The 22,201-nt window shown below is 45.6% G+C and overlaps 2 protein-coding genes across 3 annotated transcripts in view; both read right to left on the reverse strand.

Annotated features, from left to right (window-relative positions):
• Positions 1–1,212, reverse strand: part of LIMK2 (LIM domain kinase 2) — a 59,166-nt gene extending 57,954 nt beyond the window's left edge. The window contains exon 1 of the mRNA XM_080822046.1: positions 1,013–1,212. Within this exon, the coding sequence (XP_080678172.1) occupies positions 1,013–1,028 (16 nt within the window). The 5' untranslated portion in view covers positions 1,029–1,212. The remainder of the gene's footprint in view (positions 1–1,012) is intronic.
• Positions 1,213–5,293: 4,081 nt separating this feature from the next.
• The window catches only part of RNF185 (ring finger protein 185), a 39,819-nt gene continuing 22,911 nt past the window's right edge, over positions 5,294–22,201 (reverse strand). Inside the window, exons 2-8 of one of the 2 annotated variants that reach the window (XM_080822049.1) lie at positions 20,873–20,923; positions 18,371–18,591; positions 15,676–15,694; positions 14,392–14,504; positions 12,918–12,972; positions 9,241–9,358; positions 5,294–7,771 (exon numbers count right to left, since the gene is read on the reverse strand). In XM_080822049.1, the coding sequence (XP_080678175.1) occupies positions 7,674–7,771; positions 9,241–9,358; positions 12,918–12,972; positions 14,392–14,504; positions 15,676–15,694; positions 18,371–18,546 (579 nt within the window). In that variant the 5' untranslated portion in view covers positions 18,547–18,591; positions 20,873–20,923 and the 3' untranslated portion in view covers positions 5,294–7,673. The remainder of the gene's footprint in view (positions 7,772–9,240; positions 9,359–12,917; positions 12,973–14,391; positions 14,505–15,675; positions 15,695–18,370; positions 18,592–20,872; positions 20,924–22,201) is intronic. The other variant, XM_080822050.1, reaches the window with a different exon arrangement.

Consider the following 22,201-nt stretch of genomic DNA (forward strand, 5'->3'; position numbering starts at 1 on the left):
GTCCACAAGCTGAAAGCCAGGAAGTGGGGGCAGATATCCAAGACAGACTCCCTAACCCTTCACCATTCCCTCCTGCCACCTCTAGAAATCTTCTGGACGCTGACCTGGTCGACCTAGAGGCTAGGCCACCCACACAGGTGGCTGGGAAACAGCCAACAGAAAGTCCTGGTGTAGGGAGGACAGCCAGAAGGGCAGGAAGCTGTAGGGTGGTGTGTGAGGTGACTGGGAAGGGACTGCAGGCCTGGCTAACCCAACCCTAAAGCGACCATTCACCTCTGGACAACTCTTCCTTCCAAGAGGGTTTGGCCACATTTCTCTCTTGTCTCAGAGTGGCCAAAGGAGGACCCCGTTCCCATGGAGGCCCCAGAACCCCACGGGGCCTACATTCCCCAGGAATAATAATGCTCCAAACTCTCTCTAACCTCTAATCCGTTTCCTAAACGCCAAGGGAGCCCAAGCTCCGGGTTCCGGCAAAGGACCAGGGGTCACAGGCACCAAGATACCCGTGAGAAGCCTTGGATCCGGTCAGAGAAGTCATACTATCCTCCATTTTCCACAGAAAACGCAGAAACCAGGGTAACTCTCTATCCCCTTATAACTGCTCCGAACCCTGAAGATTCCGCCCTCCCCATATTCCACATATCCCTCACGCCAAGGGAACCCAGACCCCCAGCTTTCTTAGAGTTTTAATTTGAGGGCCTGTGGTCACCAGATCCACAAGAAAAGCTGGCCCCCTGACAGAGCCAGCATCCTTTCCTTCAGAGACCTCAACTCTCAGAGAGCCTCCCAACCCGCCTGCTCCTCGGAGCCTTCTGTCTCCGGTCCCCCAATTCTCGAAGACCCATAACCTCCTCGCGGAGTGTTATGCTCACTCCCCCCAATTCTGCTAAGGAGCGGGAACCCACGGGAGCCCACTCAGCCCGAAACCCCCGAGGCTGCCAGCTCCCCTCAGGCGTCTTGGGCCCGGGTTTCCGAGATAACGGCGGGACAGGACGGGGAGGCCCTTCCTTACCCGCCTGCGCGGCCATGGTCCCGGGACGCGGAAATGGGGAAGTGGCCGGGACCGCAGCGGCTCCTCTCAGATCCCGCAGCCAGCCGCTTCAGGCGCCGAAGGAACTCAGCCCCGGGCGCAAGCGGGATGCATCGCCTACGGCGCCCGGGGAGGACCAAACCGCACCTGGCACCGGGGTCCGCCCGCCGACACCCCGCCCCGCCCCGCCCCTGGGGCCAGGCCCCGCCCCCTGGCTCGGGCGCTGTGGGGACCCTGACGCCTCCTACTGCGACTGGCTCGGAGCTGGTAAAGGTAGTTGTCAGAGGCCCTGAGCTGGCTCCTCAGGAGAGTCCTCAGGACTCCCTGGATGTCTCATCAGAGGACCTTCAGCCCATTTTACAGATGCGGGCAGCCGAGGACCCGAGGGAACAAGTTTGACTACTTTGAAATGGCTCAGCTCATCAGAAGCAGAAGTGAGATAGGAACCCAGGTCTCCTAACTCCCAGGCAAAAGCTGTTTCCAGTAGAGTGTTTGGGATCAAGAATACGTATGAAGGGGGAACCTGGGTGGCTCAGTGGGTTAAAGCCTCTGCTTTCGGCTCAGGTCATGATCCCAAAGTCCTGGGATCTGGCCCCGCATCGGGCTCTCTGCTCGGCAGGGAGCCTGCTTCCTCCTCTCCCTCTGCCTGCCTCTCTGCCTACTTGTGATCTGTCTGTCAAATAAATAAATTTAAAAAATCTTAAAAAAAAAAAAAAAAAAAAAAAGAATACGTATGAAGGGATGCCTGACTGGCTGAGTCAGTAGAGCATGTGACTCTTGATCTCAGGGTTGTAAATTTGAAACCCCAGGTTGGGTGTAGAGATGGCTTAAAAATAAAAAAAAACTTTAAAGAAATGAATATGGAGAAGATACCCCACAAAACTTAGGAGACTGAGGGTGGACTTTTCTTAGAAGCTTCCAGCTCAGAGAAGCCACTTATCTGCACCACTATGCGTAAACTGGCACCCAGTAGATAATCTCTAGGTCAAAGATGGTATGAAGGTGGTGCAACCAGCATTCCAGGGGCAGATCCTTCTTGAAGCCAAATAGGTATATAAATGAATCCAGCACACCAGATCTTCCAGTTTTTCTAGATAAGCCAAAACTCCAGGTATTTAGGTGAATTTTCCCACTTTTTAAATGTTGGTGACATTTGGAAATTTTTTAAGCCATGTAGACCAAAGGAAACACTTGTGGAGTAGATTTGCCCTGCTGGCTCCTCTTTGTGGAGGAGAGAGCAGTGGAAAAGGAGTTAGAACAGCAGACTGGCTCCTGGCAGCTGTTAGCTGGCTGAGGGATCTTGAGAACCACTTCCCTGAGTAAGGAATTGTGGTCTTCCACGTGACAAAGGATGGACTACATCAGCTGGACCTGCAGTCCCTCCCATCTAATTCTCTGGTATTGTATGTTTGGCAGCTGTCATTTCCTCAGACTGGATTTAGGTCATGGGAAAAGTGTCCAAATGACCAGGAAGAGGCAGGGATGGGGCTCAAGGAAATGGATCATGACGCCCCTACCAAGGACAAAGTTCAATCCTGCTGTATCTGGTTCCAGCACTTGAGTAAGCAAAGGTGAGCACAATTCTCTTTCTTCCTGCCCTCTATAATCCAAACCGGATGCAGGTCAGTTGGTTCTCCTCTGGGTGTGGCAGGCGGCTCCTGAAGTGTTCTGAGTGTGGAGAAAGCGCTGAGGGGGTGGGGGAGGGGATGTGCCTGACTTCCTTTAATTCCTGGGAACCTCCAGTGGTTGGTTTTTACAGTTTGAGGAAATCCCTGATTACAACGGCCACAGGATTGTGTGTTGAATTAAAGAGACAGGGTTCCAGGGGACACAAGCCACTTGTGGCTAGCATAAAGGAAGCAGGGATTTTATTCATCCTATACATGCAAAGAAGTCATGCTGTGTTCCCAGGCTCAAGGGCACTGACAGCCTTGGAACCAAGACCCCTGTTTGCCCCCATTCCTCTGCCCCATAGCAACACACTCAGGTCTGTCTCTTCTCCCTCCTCTCTCTCTCATTCCACTTCCTTCCCACCTCCAGCCTCCAGGTGTTCCCTAACAGTGAGTGTGCAGGGATAACCAACTCTCCCTAGTTCCCTCCAAGTAAGTTTAGGTATTTCTTGAGAAACACAAATTGAAATGTAAAGAAAGAAAGTAATCTGTAGAAATGGTATAACCAAGAGATAGCGTTCCAATATAGATCCAAAGAACAGTCCCAAATCACTTGTGAACTTGAGGTGAACTTCTGGAGGACAGAAAAGTCCTGGGTAGGGAGAAGATGGGGGTTTCTAGTGCCCAAGTCACCTGTTCAGTTTGATTACCTGACCATAGTTTGGTCAGTTCCTGAGGCCAGATCCTGCCGACTGATTCACAGTCAACTCTTTGGACATATAGAAATGAGAACCTGGACACTGAAAACCACCCTAAGGTTCAGACTCTGCCTCTCAAAAACCTTCAATAGCTCCTTGTTGCCAACAAAATAAAGGCCAAACCAGACCCTCATGAGTGAACTACATCTCACTTTGCAGCCTTCTCTCCCTACTTCCTTCACTCCAGAACTCTTTCCTGAATACATTCTGCCCTTGTACCACTCTGCCATTCCTATAACCCCTCCATGTTCTCTGTTATTGCTCTATCTACCCAGAAATGCACTCGTCTATAAATGCTTAACACATTATTTTCAATTATGTCATTTTACAATCCCTGTAAATTAATCAAAATCCACACTGATAGCCCTATTAGGCACAAGGGGCTATTTAAGTTAAAATGAAATAGAACTGAAAATTAAGTTCCTCAGTCCACTGTCCATGTTTCATGTGCTTGCTAGCTACGTGTGCCTAGTGGTTACTGTGTTGGACAATGCAGACAGAGAACATTCCATCATGGCAGAAAATTCTGTTGGACAGTGCTGTTTTAGACAATGATCAGGACGGGCTGTTAACATCACAAAGAGGGACCTACCAGGCATTATGTGCCTCCTGAAATGATGCAACAAGAAGTATACACTACCATTTATGACATAGTTATACCAAAAAACAAGCCTGAATCTGGTCAAGCTTCTGGATCTAACAACCAATTTACAGGAAATATAAGAGGAAGAGGAGCTTCTTAACACCACAGTGATACATATAGCAAAACACTGAAGCTGTGGGAAAAATCAATAGTACAAATGAACTGGTTTCTTTAACAGATCAACTGCAAGAAAAAGAAAAGAGGGAACATATGGCTGTAAGAGAGACTAAAGAGAAATCCAATACCAGGGTATGGATCTGATTTGGATCTCAGTGCAAGCAAACTGAACAAAAAAGTTGAAACAACTAGGAAGACTTGAGCAATGATTAGATATATGATGACATTTGGGAATTATTGTTAATTTTTTTAAGGTACATTAAATAGTATTTTGGTTGTTTTAAAAAAATCCTTACCACTGAGATGCATATTTAAAATACTTAATGAAAAAATAAAATATTTAACGATGGCATAGGAGTAGGATTCCCTTCAAAATAGTCCAGGCAGGAGAGAGGAAGCAGTGTGAGGGTGGGGATGAAACAGGATTGGACACAAGTTGATGAATATTGGGGTTGGGTCATTGGTACATAAAGGCTTAACTGTCCTATCCTACTTCAGTGTAGCTTTTGTTTTCCATTCCTTAACGGGCTCAGAAGTTCTTGGAAATCCCTCACCTTCGCATTTCCTACCAAATCTTGGTGCTATTCAACTTGATAACTCTTAGGTCAAAGTGGAAAAGAGGGAGAAAAGAGACCTTTTCAGAGGGATGACCTACAGCTCTGGTGTGCTGGGGAGCCTGAGGCTAGGCCAGGTTTGTAACCTCACTATCTTCCATCTCATACTGTGCTACTGAGGAACCTCAGGAAACTGCACAGCCACGGCTCTACGTAGAGGGCTTGGCCAGGGGCCCATCTGCCCCCTTGCAGAACATGTGGAGATGCAGACACTGAATAACCTGTCATTGTCCTCAAGGTTCTGACTATCCACAAGCTAAGCTCCATCATGGTAGCCTGCAAGCTTAGGAATTCCATACACTTGTCACGACCAGGACTGTCAGATGGGTCACACCTTGGGCAGGGCTGTGTATGAAGCACTTCTCATCTCTAATTATCGATGGCTACCTGAGCCTTTGTTCCTCAATGTGACATTCTCACGTATGCAGGGTTGTTTCTCAGAGGCCAGACCAGTGTGACTACTCCCCGTTCCATTCATGCCCCACCCCATCCTCTTACACAGACAAGTCCACAACTCACAGTAATGTAAAACCATTTGTTTAATTCTAAATCAAATCACTTTCACAACAGTGAAAATTAGTGACTGGTCAAGGTGTGCCACTGTACATGGTGTCATTTTCTGACTGTGGGTGGGACCTGGTCCTAATCCACAAAGGTGACAGAAGGGGGTGGAGGCCAAGAACACAGACAACACACAAACGAAAGGAAAACTGCCTTGGTAGAGGGGCAAGGTGGTGAACCTGCAGAGGGGTGGTGGGAAGGGGGTTTCCTGTTGGGGCTGGGCCAGCAGTCCCAAGTTGGCTCTCCTGCCCCAGCTCCCAACAGAAGCTGAGTGGGGACCTAGAAAATTCAAATCAAAGGGCACATGACAAACCTGGCTTTGCTTACAGGTTCCTGGGATGCCTTTGCTGGTGGAGTTCTCCTGGGCTTACTACTTTGTTAGAGTCCAAGTGATTTCTCTTCCTATCCACAACCCTTCTTTTTTAACCTTTCTTTCTGGAAACCCATTTCTGGTTGGGCCCATCTGACGGAAGTCCTCTCTCTCACCACTAGGTGGGGCTACCAACTGAGAGATCCCACCAATTCACTTGTGCTGAGAATTCAGGACATCCCCCTCCCTGCAACTTTCCCAACTTTGGAGATTTCCAGGAGGTGATTAAAGAGGGAAAAAAAGCACTCGTGAGTGGGTGTCCCAAGGTTTAAAATCCATCAGGGACACTGTAAAGCTGGTGGCTTCTCCTACCAAATGAATTTGGCAAACCAACCACCTATTCAATACTTACATTTTGTCTGATTAAACACTGAAATCTGGTACTGACAGGTACAGAGGGGAAGGGGTGGGGCCTGTGGAGAGGACAGGAGGACCTCCCTCATCTTCCTCAAGGTCTTGGTTTCCACATGCTATGCAGAGCCACATCTGGAAAAAACCATCAGGTGGGGCTTTCTACCACTTGTTGTCTATGGCTGCAGGTGAGCCAGGAGCAGTGTGGATGGAAAAGTGATAGAGAGACCTCCAGAGGATGTCCATCTCCCTCCATCCCTGGAATCTCCTGGGAGAGACTGGATTTCTAGGAAGAGGTACGACCAGCAGAGTGAGAATCATTCTACAATTTAACTGTCCTCCTGCCTGGAATCACTCCCTCAATCATATTCTGAGGAAAAAGTTTATGAAATGGAAAAAACAAGTCAAGGGCTTGGGAAGATGATTTCCCCTGGAAATTTCCTGGGGAAGACCACACACACCACATCATCATGCCAAGGTTCTCTAAGCCCTGCTGCTTGGCTTTAGAAATCATCAGGAGTTGCCTGCTCTGCAGTTTCATGCTTCTCTGGCTTCAGCAGACATGCAAGGAATTTTCAGGGGTATCCACCCAAACCATACCAAAACCGGGGTCACATGTGGGTCTCCCCACTCCTGCCTCTTCATAAAGGACAATCTGGCTTCTGGGAAGATGGTCTTCAACATGCAGCTGAGCTGACATGACAAAGCATTCCACTCGATGCACCCAGAGCTTCTGTAGCCTTGGGGACAGGGCTGCTTGTTCAGCTGTTCCTGCAGCAGAGCTCCAAATCCCACCAGAGTCCCACTGGCAGGTCTTTCCTAATGAGCAGCAGTCAGTCCCAGCTTCAGCAGTAATCTCCACTGTGGGTCCTCTGGCAGATGTGCATACTTTGGGAGGGAAAGATGATGGGGAATCTGTGACTGAAGCCACATGTCTCTGGGGATAATCTACTCCAAGAAACCAGGAGGTCATTCAAGCCACTCTCTGGAGCCAAAGAGACTGAGCATGGCTCAGAGCCAATACAAGATCTTTGGATCTCTGGTTAATTCATGAAATGAGTCCAGCTCTAGCTGCTGTAATTATGATTGTCACAGAACAGCAATTTCTTGCATTTCTGCTCAGGAGGAGATAGGGCAGAGGAGCACTGGGATATGGGGGGAAACCTCTATATGAAGAGTCCACTGATTTTGGGAGGCCACTACCAAGGGGTATTTAAAGAGATGAAACAAAGTTTCTATTTGGTTCATCCCTTTGTTTTCCTAGTATCAAACTCAGGTGAAATTGTACTGACAGTTTCTCTCTTCCTGCCTCTTCCTTTTGCAGAGTCAGGACCTGCTGAGCTGGCTGGAACAGGACTTGAGGGTTTAACTCATGAGAGATGATTCAATGCCAAGGACTGAGGTTATAGCAGGGTGTTTACCGCAGTGGCCATACTCTAAAGTCCTTGACAACTGGTCTTGAGTCCCTAAGCTCTGATGGAGAAGCAAAACTCCTTGATGTGTTACTGACGCCACCGATTCCAGGGGTCAGGATTAGCCAGGAAGCCAAACATCAAGAGTGGGTGTGGCATGTCATCAGTCCAGAGGCCCTGCCATGGATGTAGGCTGGGAGCCCAGCATTAGGCAATCAGGAGCCAGAACATGATCACTAGGGCCACAAACAGGAAGAGGCGTGACAGGAACTGCTCATCCACATACTGGGGTGTTCCAGGGACAGCTGCAGAGACAGGAGGGAAAAGAGAGGTCAGAATGCTGCAGCTGTGCACACTGCTGCCCAACTGGGCCAGAAGTCGAGAGCATCAATCTTCATCTCCTTACAGCAGAATTACAGAAAGCCCCACACAGAGTGTCTTCCTTTTCCAGAGGAGGGGAAGTAGAGCCCAGACAAGCAAAATGACTTGTCTTGCCTATCACACAGCAAACTAGAGGCAGAGCTAGGCTTCCACTCCTCCCTGCTTTGAGAAAAGCTACTATGTAGCTGTCCAGACACTGGGGAAAGAAGAGTAAGAAATCTATATCCAGGATGGGCAAGTTTTATCAAATATGACAAAGGAAAACTGTGATTGTGGCAAATAGATAAAGGGATCCAGAGTCCAGCCGACTGTAGAACTCTCTTTACCTAAGGAACCCAGCCATAGCCCTCAAGCAAGAAGGGAAGCAAGCTGCCAAGGGTTCTTGCTGCCTCCATAGTGCCCTGTCCCTCCTTCAGGGCAGAGCACACCCTGCCCTTCGGGGTCTTCTTTGAGAAAATGCATAAATGAAGGAGAAACTTTTGAGGTAGAGGAGGTAAAGAAGGGCATTCTAAGATCTCTTGGGGCTGTACTATTCCCCAGGTAGGTGCTCTGAAATGTGCCAAGCACCAGAATAGGGGGTGAGGAAAATTCCTGGGATGACCCAGGAATAGGTTTCTGTCCCTAAGAGCATAAGCTCCTGACCAGGAACCACACACTGATCCCTTCTACACCACACACTGTGTCCAGCACACAGGAGGTTCCAATGAGTGCAAGTAGAGCTCAAATGACCTCAGCACCTCTGTAGACTCCGTGGTAAGGATCTTGGCCCAGGTGCCAGATTGAGACAAAATACAGAGCACCCACCTTGCTGCCCGAAAAGGTACAGCTGGCACCTTTAAGCTGGCTGGAGAGAAAGGTAGTAGCAGGTAACTGACCTAGAAAGGGAGAAAGGGGGCTGGTCCCAAGCCCCACATGTATCCTGAGGGAAGCTGGACAGAGATACCACAGAATAGAAAGGCCTGGAATCCTGGTGGGTTGCCTCACTCCTTTCTGTCCCTAAATGGGACATGTACAGGACTAGGCTTTTCTTTAGTTAGGTATCCTGGGTCTTTAGCTAGGTATCCTGGGTATCATTTTATTCTTTTTCATCTTATAGGCACAGAGTAGGTCTTGGGAAACATACTGAGCGTTTTCTGATTGTAAAACAGAGCTAAATGAACACTCATCCCACAGGCTTATGGTGAGGATCCCCTGCATTTGTGATGACAAGCACTTTGAACATGCCTAATATTTAGTAAGCAGGCAATATACATTATCATGACCACCAGTAATCCGAAAAGAGTTCACATTTTGAAAAGGCTGATTGAACAAGCGGTGACAGTTATCTGTAATCTGCATACTAATGAATTCCAAACAGCCTTCAAGCAGAATTATCAAGGAAGTAGAGTCTCACCTGGAGGAGGCCGCCCATCATTTATGTTAAATGCTGTGGCAAATATCCCAAAAGGAAATGCCCCAATTCCAAAAGACATCTGGAAGCCACCATCTCCAAATCCAAATCCTTGAAATCCCTGTATGGAAGAAATGCGACTCAGAACAAGCAACCTGTCAAACATGTCACCCACAGGTGGCACCTGCCTCTCCTCCCTACCCTCTGCCACCTGTTTCCAAGGGGGAAATTTTTTCCTCCCATTTAGACTGCAAGGCAGAGGAACCCTGGTGGCCCCTCTGCCTTCCTGGCCTGCAAGGGGTTCCAGCTAAGGAACTGTGAACGCCAGAAAGGACTGGCTCTGGCCCAAAGTAAAACAATCTGCTGGTGCAAGTCAGGGTTCTTAGAGCACCAGGTTTTTTCCCAGAACCCCACCCTAGTCAATAAAATTTTCTACATGCTTTAATAACATGCATGTCATATATATATTGCATATATATATGAAATATAACAAGCAAAACTGACAACAACCCCTATACCTAATTACAAGGGAACATTGCAACAAGCGGCACATTGCTGATAATAGCATAAAAAAGTGGAACTCTAATTAACCAACAATGGAGGTCATGATCAAAATCTTGATACACACTCTCTAAAGACCATCATGCTGACTATGCAGCAACACAGAAAAACTCCTATGACCAAGCTACCAGACAAAACTGAACACTATGGTCACAAGTACATGCCAACATGCAGGTATGGGAACAAGATATAAACAGGTATTTTCCCTCAGTTTTAATATTTTTAAGAATTTAAAAAACGTAAGACACTATTTTTTTCTGATTATTTTCATATATATGCTTGTTATAAGAAACTTACACATTAGAGGAATAATTGACATAAAAAGTCAGAGGTCTCCTTATTCACCATCCTCATGGTGTATCATCCTCAGCTTTCCCCTTCCTTCTCCCACCCTCAACTTTCCCCTAAACCACATCATCTTTCATATGAAAAGACTTAGTAGGAATTCTAACACTGTGAAAAAGTGACCCGTTTTCTATCTTGACCAAGGTTGCACAGATAGTAGAAGGGGTAGAGTTTAGACCAGAAACTAGGTCAATATGATCTGAAAACCCATGCTCTTAATTACTGTACACATCTTATTAAATCTTCTCTCTTCCCCCACATCCCTAAGTAGATCTTTAGAGCAAATGATTAAAAAATTAAAAGTAGAAAATGTATTGGGTCAACTGCGCTCCACAAAGAGCTTTCACTTATGAGTCTTCTGCAAGTCATGAAAGTGGCTGTTCCCTATCCCATACCAAGCAGCCTGGCATCCAGCTCCAAACATCTTGCTGGGTGGCACTACCTACATAAAGCCTAGTAACAGATATAACAAGAGGGTAAGCCTAGAGAGAAGAAAAACAACCAGTTTTCCATCTCCTCAGTGCAGATGCCTCCTACTCAGACCCAGCATGGTTGAGTTTGAGGGCTCCTGGGACCGAGGCTGCCTTACCCAGAAAGGTGCAACTGTTTCATCACGAACTACCACTTCACTGAGAGCAATCCCGAGGACTGACCCTCTGGCCTCCCTTTTAGAAACCTCTACACAATTCCACAAGCCCTCACATTTGCGGGGTTTATGTTCCTGGGAAAATGCAGGCAAAAAGCATCACTGGTGGCTGCAGGTACCTGTATGTGCTACAGCTATGCACTAGGACCTCTGGCTTCCTGAGGTTAGGAGCTGATGCTCTCTGTTGAGAAACAGTCTATGAAAGTTAAAGTGATGTCACCTGGTAGTCAAGGGGGTAGCATTTAGACCAAAAACTGTCAATATGTCAATAGCATTTAGATAAAAAACTGTCAACTGTCAATATGATCCCGGAGCACCTGGGTGGCTCAGTGGGTTAAGCCTCTGCCTTCAGATCAAGTCATGATCTCAGGGTCCTGGGATCGAGCCCCACATCCCTGCTCCCCCACCCACTGCCTGCCTCCCTGCCTACTTGTGATCTCTGTCTGTCAAATAAATAAATAAAATCTTTAAAAAAACAAAACAGGGGCACCTGGGTGGCTCAGTGGGTTAAAGCCTCTGCCTTCAGCTCAGGTCATGATCCCAGGGTCCTGGGATCGAACCCCGCATCGGGCTCTCTGCTCAGTGGGGAGTCTGCTTCCTCCTCTCTCTGCCTGCTTCTCTGCCTACTTGTGATCTCTCTCTCTGTGTCAAATAAATAAATAAAATCTTAAAAAAAAAAACAAAAACAAAAAACAAAAAAAAAACCTGTCAATATGGTCCAAAAAACCCATGCTCTTAATTCTTGTGGGGAAATGAAAAACTCTTGTGACCACACTGTCAGACAAAACTGAACACTATGGTCACAAGAATCCTCAGGACAATATATAGGGATGTAGACAAGATACAGATAGGTATTTTCCCTCACAAATTTTAATATTTTAATCTGGAGAAATGAAAATATACTTGTTTGGGGATTCTGGTAGAGTGGATAAATATTCTGCTTTTATAATTTCTTCAATATTTTAACAAGAAAATTTTAATACTGGGGCGCCTGGGTGGCTCAGAGGGTTAAAGGCTCTGCCTTCGGCTCATGTCATGATCCCAGGGTCCTGGGATTGAGCCCCGCATGGGGCTCTCTGCTCAGCAAGGAACCTGCTTCCTCCTCTCTCTCTGCCTGCTTCTCTGCCTTCTTGTGATCTTTGTCTGTCAAATAAAAAAAAAATGTTAAAAAAAAAAAGAAAATTTTAATACTAACATCTGACTTAAATTAGCATTTTTGAGCTAGTGATTTTTTTCTAAGAATTTATCCTAGAAAAATAACCATGAACCTGCTCAAAAATGTATCTATAAGTTCATCAGAGTATTTTTAAAATGAAAAAAAGAAAACAGTTAAATGTCCAACAAAGGATCAAATAACGTTAAGTTCATACAACTCAACACTAAACAGCCTGGCATGTAAAATCTCAAGATATGTCATTAAAAGTCCCCCTCTCTGTGATAAATATTTGTAAGGCCAGGAATCTTTGCTATGTTCATGATCTATCACCAGTGCCTAGAATAATGCCCAGCATACTGAAGGCACTTAATACAGAATGAATGAAATTTTTAAAAAGAGCTATGAAACAGGAGCCAAGTATTGTTAAAAATAAACAAAAATATATGTATACCCGGGGCGCCTGGGTGGCTCAGTGGGTTAAAGCCTCTGCCTTCGGCTCAGGTCATGATCCCAAGGTCCTGGGATTGAGCCCCACATCGGGCTCTCTGCTCAGCGGGGAGCCTGCTTCCTCCTCTCTCTCTGCCTGCCTCTCTGCCTACTTGTGATCTCTGTCTGTCAAATTAATTAAAAAAAAAAAACTTAAAAAAAAAAATAAATAAAATTAAGAAAGATATTCTCAAAATTAAAAAAAATATATGTATACCCAATATAGCTATAAAATATGTGCACATAAATAGATCTATAAAATTTACATGTGTGTATATATAATTATAGAATAGAAAAAAATAGACCAAAATATTTCCTGTAGTTATCTCTGGATGGTATGATTATAAGTTTAATCCCCCTCCTTTCCTTTGTGTATTTCAATTTTTCCATTACTTTTATAATCAAGGAGAAAAAGTATAGGGCCAAGATGGAAACTTCTAAAGCCATAAGCTCATTTCTAGAAGCTTCTCCTAGAATGTTCCTCACCCCTCTGTTCTCTGGCTCTGGCCTCTGTCCTTGAGGACGGGGAGGGGTCTTCTCTCTGAAACAGAAACATCGTAAAATTAATAATTATAAAATGCTCTCAGCTGCTCTGAGTGGGGTGGGAGCTCAGGGTCAGGTACACTATGCACAGCATAGGAACTTATACCAAATTAAACCAAATCCTAACCTTCATTCTACTTGCAACTGTTTTGCCAACTATACAGAAAAGCAGAGAGAAAAATCTGCTAATTCTAAGATGTTCATCATGTTGCACTAGAGCCTACTCCTCTCACAGGAGCCTGACCCAGACTGGTTATGAATGCTAGCCAGACACCTTCCCTGGACCTGTGTAATATAGGGGTCACCGATGTTAAAAATCCCAAATCCAAACTGAAACAGAAATGGCCTGTCAGCATAGAGGGCAGAGATTCAGGATCTCTCTATCTGCCCCTATTAACTTCAGCTTTACTTCCCACTATTCCTTGGTAAGTACTCTATACACTTCGCTTTTTGCCTCTGGGTCTTAGCCTCTTCCATCACTCGTCCCCAACATACTGGACTGAGGGCTTGTTAGCCATGAGGCACTAGGCAGGACACTACCAATACTAAGACTGCGATGGACTCTACTCTTGAGGTGTTTATGGTTTAAAGGGGGCCACAACCAATCATAATACAGCATGGAAAGGGACTTCTTGAACAGAGATCTCAACCACATAGGGTGGAGGCACAGGTGAGAGCAACTGATGTGAGGAAGAAGGGCCACTTCAAGGAGGAGGTAACTTCAGGACTGGTCCTTAAAGATGGACCGAAATTAGTGGAGGAGGAGGGTGTTAAGCAGGACTGGGGAGGACAAAAGAGGCAGAGGGAAAACAATTACGAAGGCTCATGAATGTGAAAGGGTAAGTTCCTTTAGGAGAAGTCCAGTATATGTGGATACAGGGTATGCTGGGGTGGGGTAAGAGACGGTATTAGACACTGCTGGGAGAGTCTGGGGGTGTGTGAGCGTGTGCACGTGTGTGAGCAGACCATGAAGGGCTCTCAGAACTTGTGTTTGTAGAATGACAGACCCATCCACACCCCAAACCCCACAAAGCCTCCCAGACCTCCTGTCCCCTCTTCCCTCTGTACTTTATATATCACTGCTGCAGCAACCCCCCTCCCTGCAGACTCTCCTGCTAGACACCCTGCTTCCCAAGCTGCTCCTTCACAGCACTTTGCATACTTAAAACTGTGCTATCTTGTGCACTGCCTAGCACATTGCCTGCTTGCTGGCAGACGCTCAGTGGATATTCATATTATAGCCCAGTGAGCAGCAACTTGGCTTCCCTCCCTTCCTGACGAACTCCCATCTGGATCCCAATTGCCTCAAAACTGAGGGTCTGTAAGCACTAAGTAGAGGGTGGAGTGAGAAGGTGCTGAATGGAAGTAAATTCATATCCAAAGGGAGGAGTGGGTGTGAGAGGTACCCCAAGCTCACCTGGGGTCCTGCTGCCCGGTGCTGCCCCTGCCATAGAGCGGGATCACTTTATCTCGGCTGATGCCGGCTTTGCAAACTGGACACACTTGTCTGTTAGGTCTGGTCTCCAACCACTGCAAACAGGAGAGAAAAATGCACGAATGGTGTTTAAGCCCATTACAGAGCAATCATAGACAGCGAAACAACATGGGCCAGCAGCCTCAAACTGGAAACACCGACACCAGCATGGAACACTTCAAGGAACCCAATTCTCTGATTCCTGCTCCTGGCACTCAATAAATATTTACTAGCGGTGAAATCAAAATTACTTATAAACACCTCATAATTAAACAGGCTTCCTCATGCTTCATTACTTCTAGGGGCTCCCTGCAACACAGCAGGAAGGAACTGCAAGCCTAGAGCTGTGTCAAGGGGCAAGGAGAAAGCAGCATTTAATGATTTTATATCCCACTTCCTTTATCCTACTATTGAAAGTTTCAAAACTTATGTGCTTTTTATAAATTTCCAGCAGATAAATTTATAAATTTATTAGGTTCTGCTGGAGGTCAGAATGCATAGCCCTAAACGTAGTGGGAACCCCTCTCTTCCTTCCTTTGCTTCTTTCTCCCACCTCGATTCTGAGACTCTAGAGCTCTGGAACTTCTGTCCTCCCCCTACATTCCTAAGCCACCTACTAGTGGGTGCTCTTTTGCCAACAACCGTGGAGACAGTCGGCTCACAGTGATTATTCACAGCCAGCTGTGAATGCCAGGCCCTGCTCTGTCTCACCGAGCATGTGCCTGGGTCTTGGTGAATACTTAACTGACTTGTTTTCCTAATAATCTAGAGCTGAGAAAACAGACTTTTTCCCCCCCTCACACAAAAACTCTGAGACCAAAAAAATTTCTTCCTTCCTAACATTTCCAAGACCTTTACAGGTAGGGGGAATAGCTGATATTCTAGGAGGTTCTTTTTGTAGAGGCAGAATCTCAAAAATAAAAACCACACATACTATCAAATCCAAGCTAATCTATAGATAGGGAACTGTGAGCCAGAGAGGTGGCCTGCTAAGGCCACAAAGACCATGGATAACAGTCAGGACCATCCCAGGTACTATACTGACCCCTTGTTTTCAGCAAGTACCTGTCAGTGGGCAGGTGTATAAAGAGGGTTGAGGGGGGTAAAACAAGCAAATGAGTCCACAAACAGGGGAGATTGCAACTTCTGACAGTAGTCTCCTGAGATTAGGGATGTCTTGTGCAACCACAGCTGATGAAAGACAAAGTAAAATGAAATGCATCTTACCTGATGTAAACACGGCCAACTGCCAGAGTCCCCAGGGCAACCAGTCATCAAGGAGAAAGAGAATGGGGGTAAAGGAAGAAAAATGCTTTCATTAGAAAAAACACCATGGGTGGGAGCAGAAAAAATGGGAACACAGGGTGGAACTATGGAGCACTGCAACCCCCCTGAGTGTCTGTGGGGAATCACTAGTACCAGAAATCAGAAAAGCACGGGCTAAAATCACAGGAAAAATCAGGCAATAGAGACAAGACCCCAGTCTCTACCTCTGGGATCTTACTTGTAAAGGACCCCCAGGTCCCAGACCATTCCAGACTCAGCTTCTCTACAAGTCAACCTCTGAGGGATTGTGACCTCTGAAGGAATCCAATATAGGCTAAAGACCCTCTATGCAGAAAAATTCATGAGGCGTTCTCATACACACAGCACACGCACACACGCACGCACACACACACACAAACACACCATATTTTAGATTCCATTTCAGTGGGTTCCTAACCTAAGACTCAAAATGTGTGACTCTAGATCTGGTTTAAGAGAATCTTCAGGCTAAAAAAAAAAAAGAGAGAGAGAATCTTCAGGCTGTCCTCAACCTTGAGTGCTCTGCTGGCAGGAAGTTGTTTAAAAGTTCAAGTTTACTATTAAAAAAATCTTTAAATAATGAAAACTGGGATGATGCTTGGCAGAAAGGGCTACCTTCACAGTTTAATGAGTTGTACTACAATGAACAGCTGCCCAGTCTCTCATTTTTCAAATGAGGAAACCGAATTCAGAAACAAGAAACAACTTGCCTGTGGCACCAGGACTAAAAAGTAAGTCTCCTGACTTTCAGCTTATTGTCCCTTCTATCACCCAGCATTGGGTGCAAAAAGTGACATTTACAGAATTGAAGGAAAAATTACTCTAACTCTAGATTTTTCATTTTTACTCTCTTGGTTTATTCATCCAACTAACAGATATCCACTGCACACCTCCTGTGTGCCAGGACAGTGGAAAATGTGGACACGGTTTCTGTCCCTCATAAAACACAACTCCTTTAGCTGAGTAAAATTTGTTGGACTCAGAGGTTAATTCCTTTCCCAGTTCTTGACCCACAGTTTAGCCCCACAATCCAGACATGCAATCTCCCTGGATTTAACAGACACACCTGACATCTGACTCCTACATTAACCTTGCAATGTCATTCCAAACTGAGCCCAATGCACCCAAAATCAGAGATCTCCTCCACTGGCAACTTCCCTTGAAGTCTATGGGGGAGAAGTGGAGGTGACTTTCCTTTAGTGGAAAGTTCAAAATTATAACAAAGATGGTGATCGCTTCAATTTATTAAGCAACTATTGAGTGCCAGGACATGGCTGATTAGCTTCCCATTTGTTAATGTCACTGGAGGGTCATATTAACCTAAGACAAAGTGTAATTAACTCCATTTTACAGAAGAGGATACTGAGGTAGAAAGAGGATTGCAGATTTGCCCAGGGATAAACCACTCTGACAGGAAGCATCTGTTTCATTTTAGAGTCTGTTCTTTCTAATGGTACCTTGATTTATTCTTAATTTTGTCACTTGTTTCAAGTCCTGGTTTTATACTGCCCCAGAGAATCTTCAATTTCTAAGAAACAACGGTTTCCGCATAAAACTTAATGACTAGGGCAAGAGCTGCCAGAACAAAATATGCCCCATTCTGTTAATTCAATAAAGTTATCTCTTTATCTTAAACTACCTTAAATAATACTTAAATCACCCTTTCTTCACACCACTTCCCTGCTCAAAAATATCCCACAGCTTTATGTCCTACTCAATCAAATCTGGGTTTGATAATCTGGCCCAGCCCTCTCTTAACCACTCTTGTTCCCTAACACTTCCCAGTCCCCCATTCCAAGGCGCTATCTGAAGTACACAGCAGTCTCAGGGTCTTGAAGTCTCATACCCAAAAGTGCGTATGTCTATCCCTAGAAAATGTCTCTAGGGGGGCACATACTCTTTATCTGCCACTCTTACCCCTCCACTTAGCCCAATTCACCTTCAAGGTCCAGCTCAAAATTAAGGGAGAAGAATAAAATCGTAACATTTACCCAGAAACTCAGATCCATGAGGGACTCCTATGATGGAGGCCAGAATGAAACTAACCCTCCCACTTCATTTTGATATATATAAAATATAGCAACAAGTATTAGGATCATTGCTAACACACAGTATGCAGTGTGTGCTATGTGCTCTTCTAAGCTTTTTACATATTTTGAGTCATTTGATTGCTCACAAACAACCCTGTAAAATGAAAGAGTGTATGTAAACACCTTGCCCAAGGTCATCCAGGACGGAAGTGGCAGAGTCAGGATTCAGAACAAGGAAGTCTGGCTCCACTGTCCTTGCTGAACACTGTACCACAGTCTAACCACTGTACATAATACTTCCTCTTCACTCAGCACAGCAAGTGGTACACGTAATTGCTCACTAACTGGTAAGTATTTTCACGTTAGAGGTCGGGGTACAGAGTCCAGAGCGGGGACAGGATTTGCCCAAGATCACTCAGCTTATCAGCAGCAGAACTGGGATAAGAACCCAGGGCTTCTGCTTCTTGGATCTGATCGTATCAGGAGACCCAAAGTGGGTGGGAAACTTCCTGTTCCAAAGCTGCCCAAGCCACAGGCTTTCTAAGCACGGCCATGTGTCTTCTGGGGGTGGTGGCAGGGGTACTGACCAGAAGAGGTGGCCACACAGGCTGATGACAGCGTCCTTGGCTGTGTCCAGGCAGATGTTGCACTCGAAGGTGCTGTCCTGCCCTCCACTCTCGCCAGCACCATTGCTGCTACCGCTGGGCCCCCCTGCACTGGAGTTCTCAGGGGAGGCAGAGGCCGAGGGCCCCTTGCTCGCCATCCTTGGCTGTCAGCAAACTGACTGAAGATTCTCCCCAGGAAAATCCTGAAAGGCAGAGAGGCCTTGATTATCCATTTCTGCAGACCACTCTCCCCAGCTTCCATGGCAATACCCTAATCTTCTCTCAACTCCAGAAGTTCAGATGACTGAACCTCTACACAGACTCTGCAGAGGCTGCAGAGGCTGATACTCATGGGGCACTACCCAGAGAACAATGACTCAAAAACTTTCATGAATAGCCTAGAAAGTACCACGCAAAACATACTGCACAAAAACAGAACATCCTCCATGCAGATGGCTCTCCAAAGGAACTGAGACCCTTTCTCACATGTCTTTACATTCTCCCAGGATAACCAACCCAGATAATATGCGCTCAATAAAACTAAATGTTCACAGACTGTCCTCTAACTTTGGACTGCCTCTATACTGGCGGGTGAATCTGCTTAGACCAGAAGGCTTATGTCACTGCTATACATAAAAAACCAGTTATTAGTTACCGTAAGTGAAAAATAAATACAAATACATAATGACAGAAAAGCTGTTTATCCTCACACAGAAATCATGTGGCACATTCATATAATGCTTTAGGCAAACTTGATCTGGTCCAGTTTCTTCAGGAAACTGCAGCCCAAGACCTCTCCTCTAACTGACTAACATGGAGCTGAGACAGGGAACTCATGACACCCAGTCTGTATTCAAACTACTGCACCGCCACAGATCAAGCTGGCCATCAAATGCTGAGAGAAACAGACCGCTGCTCAATACTGCCTCCAAATCAAAGAACCTGCCAGGAACTGAACAAGAATGTAGACAAGACCAACACCAGGGACACCCAGAAATTCTGGGTGCAGATTAAGAATCTGTGAAGAGCTTGGTCGGGCCACCCCCACCATCTTAGAAATTCTAAGCGGGAACTGCTGGCTGGTTATCACAGCCAGAGAACCACCAGCTTGGATGCTGGCTTCAGCTGAGCCTCCAGCTTGGCAGATGTTTTAAGAACCTCCCTTCTCCTCTGGGGGCCACAGTTTCCTCATCCGTAAACTGTCTCCTAGTTGTCTCCTTCTAGCTCTGATATTGTGCTACTCCAGGTCATCTCTTCCGCTCTTTCCAAAGTAGGCAGCCCCTACCGTAAGTGTGGGACTCACCACACTCACCAGAAGACCGCTCTGATTTCAGCTTCCAAAGTTTGAAGAAGTGAAGGACCAAAAAGCCAGTCTTCTCAGACCAACAAGCCTTCCTACACACCACCAACTCAGAACTCTGGACTCATGAGCATCCCTCACCACCACAGCAGCTCTGTGACTTGGGCAGGGAGAGGAGACCGGCTCACTGCCACTTTTTCACTCAGTTACATCATTTTACATAATGTCCCTGAAGGGCAGCTGGCTGCTGGCAGCACCAGTGCCTCACTGGCCTCAGCTCCAAGACCTTCCCCCTGACCCAGTGCTTCTTCCTCTCCACATACAACTGTTCTCTTCTTCTTAGGATAGAGGCTGCTTCTGATGGCCATGTTATGGCCTTCACATGTCATTCCAGCTCAAGTACCTGACCTGTGTGAGCTTCTTTAAAATATGTTTATCTTTTAAAATTAAGGACTGTGTGGATACCTGGGTGGCCCAGTCAGTTAATCATCTGTCTTCAGCTCAGGTCATGATCCCAGAGTCCCAGGATCAAGTCCTTCATCAGGCTCCCTGCTCAGTATGGAATCTGCTTCTCCCTCTACCTTTCCCTGCTGCCCATGATCTATCTCTCTCTCGCTCTCGCTCTCAAATAAATAAATAAATAAAACCTTTAACATTAAGGACCGTGTATACAGAAGTGGAAAGACAATCATAAAGTCAGGTTCACTGATCAATCTTAATGATAGTCTCCTGATGTGATGCAATAGGAAGTACATATCACCAACAATAAAGCCCTCTTAAACCATGGACTCTAGGAGTGCCTGGGTGCTCAGTGGGTTAAGGCCTCTGCCTTCGGCTCAGGTCATGATCTCAGGGTCCTGGGATCAAGCTCCACATTGGGCTCTCTGCTCAGTAGGGGGCCTCCTTCCCCCTCTCTCTCTCTGCCTGCCTCTCTGCCTACTTGTGATTTCTGTCAAATAAATAAATAAAATCTTAAAAAAAAAACACACACAAAAAAACCATGGACTCTAATGATGTCTCCAAAATAAATTACCCATTTACAGAAAATACGGGGCATAGAAGGACGTGTTTAACAACTCCAGAAGACAATCTCCAGAATGCGGGATCTTTTAAAGGCAAATAATCCAAGTTCTTAAAAACTAAATAGTGGGATGTGGAGTTCTAAATTGAGACTTGAGACATACCGACCACTGAAAGTGTGTGGATCTCACCAGAACCAGGTTCAAAACAACCACCTGTAAAAAGACACTTGTGAGATGACTGTTAAAATTAGATTTAGTCTGGGTATTAGTTGATCTTGAGGAATTACTATTAATTTTATTGAGTATGACAATGGTATTGCATAATCTAAAAAATACTCACCTGCTAGAAATATTTTTTAAAAAAGATTTTATTTATTTATTTGAGAGAGAGAGAAAGCACAAGCAGGAAGGAGGGGCAGAGGGGGAGGGAGAAGCAGGCTCCCTACTTAGCAGGGAGCCCAATGCAGGGCTCGATCCCAGGACCCCAGCATCATGACCTGAGCCAAAGGCAAACGGTTAACCAACTGAGCCACCAGGCACTCCAAGAAATATATACTTAAATATTTATGAAGGAATGATGTTTGGGACTTGTTTTAAAATACTCCAGGGGGAGAAGTGAAAATGGAGAGAAAAGACTAAGAACAGGGAAGGTGGAGGTTGTTGGAACTAGATGATGAATAGGGGTTTATCCCATTAGCTTATTTTCTGTATACACATGTGCTTGTACATTTCCACAATAAAAGGAATTAAAAAAAACAGGTGAGGGTGCATAAAAGTATGTGTCTAAACTTATTTGGGTAAAATACAAAATATATAAAAGAATATACACATATATACATACACACACACAGGCAAAGAAAACGTCTAGAAGGCACACACTAAACTATTGACAATTATTTCTGGGATTAGGGAATGCAGAACTTCAATTTTTTTTTTTAAAGATTTTATTTATTTTTTCAACAGAGAGAGATCACAAGTAGGCAGAGAGGCAGACAGAGAGAGAGGAAGCAGCAGCCTCCCCGCCAAGGAGAGAGCCCGATGCAGGGCTTGATCCCAGGACCTTGGGATCATGACCTGAGCCGAAGGCAGAGGAGCCCCGGAACTTCGAATTTTATATTCTCATCCTGTTGTAATGTTTTATGACAAGCAGGCTATTACTTTTATAAGAATGTTTAAAAAAAACTGTAAAATGTATGTATAACATTACATTAGTTACAATAATGAAATATAAATATTAGAAAATGTCTTTTTAAAATGTGGAAAAACACACCTGTTTTTTTTTCTTTTCTTTGTTTTTAAATTATTATTTTTTTAAAGATTATTTATTTATTTGACAGAGAGAGAGCTATCATAAGTAAGCAGAGAGGCAGGCAGAGAGGGGGGGGAAGCAGGCTCCCCGCTGAGCGGAGAGCCTGACGTGGGGCCTGATCCCAGGACCCCGAGACCATGACCCAAGCCGAAGGCAGAGGCTCAACCCACTGAGCCACCCAG

The sequence above is a fragment of the Martes martes genome (assembly GCF_963455335.1).
Source record: "Martes martes genome assembly, chromosome: 13".
NCBI classification, from domain to species: Eukaryota; Metazoa; Chordata; class Mammalia; order Carnivora; family Mustelidae; genus Martes; species Martes martes.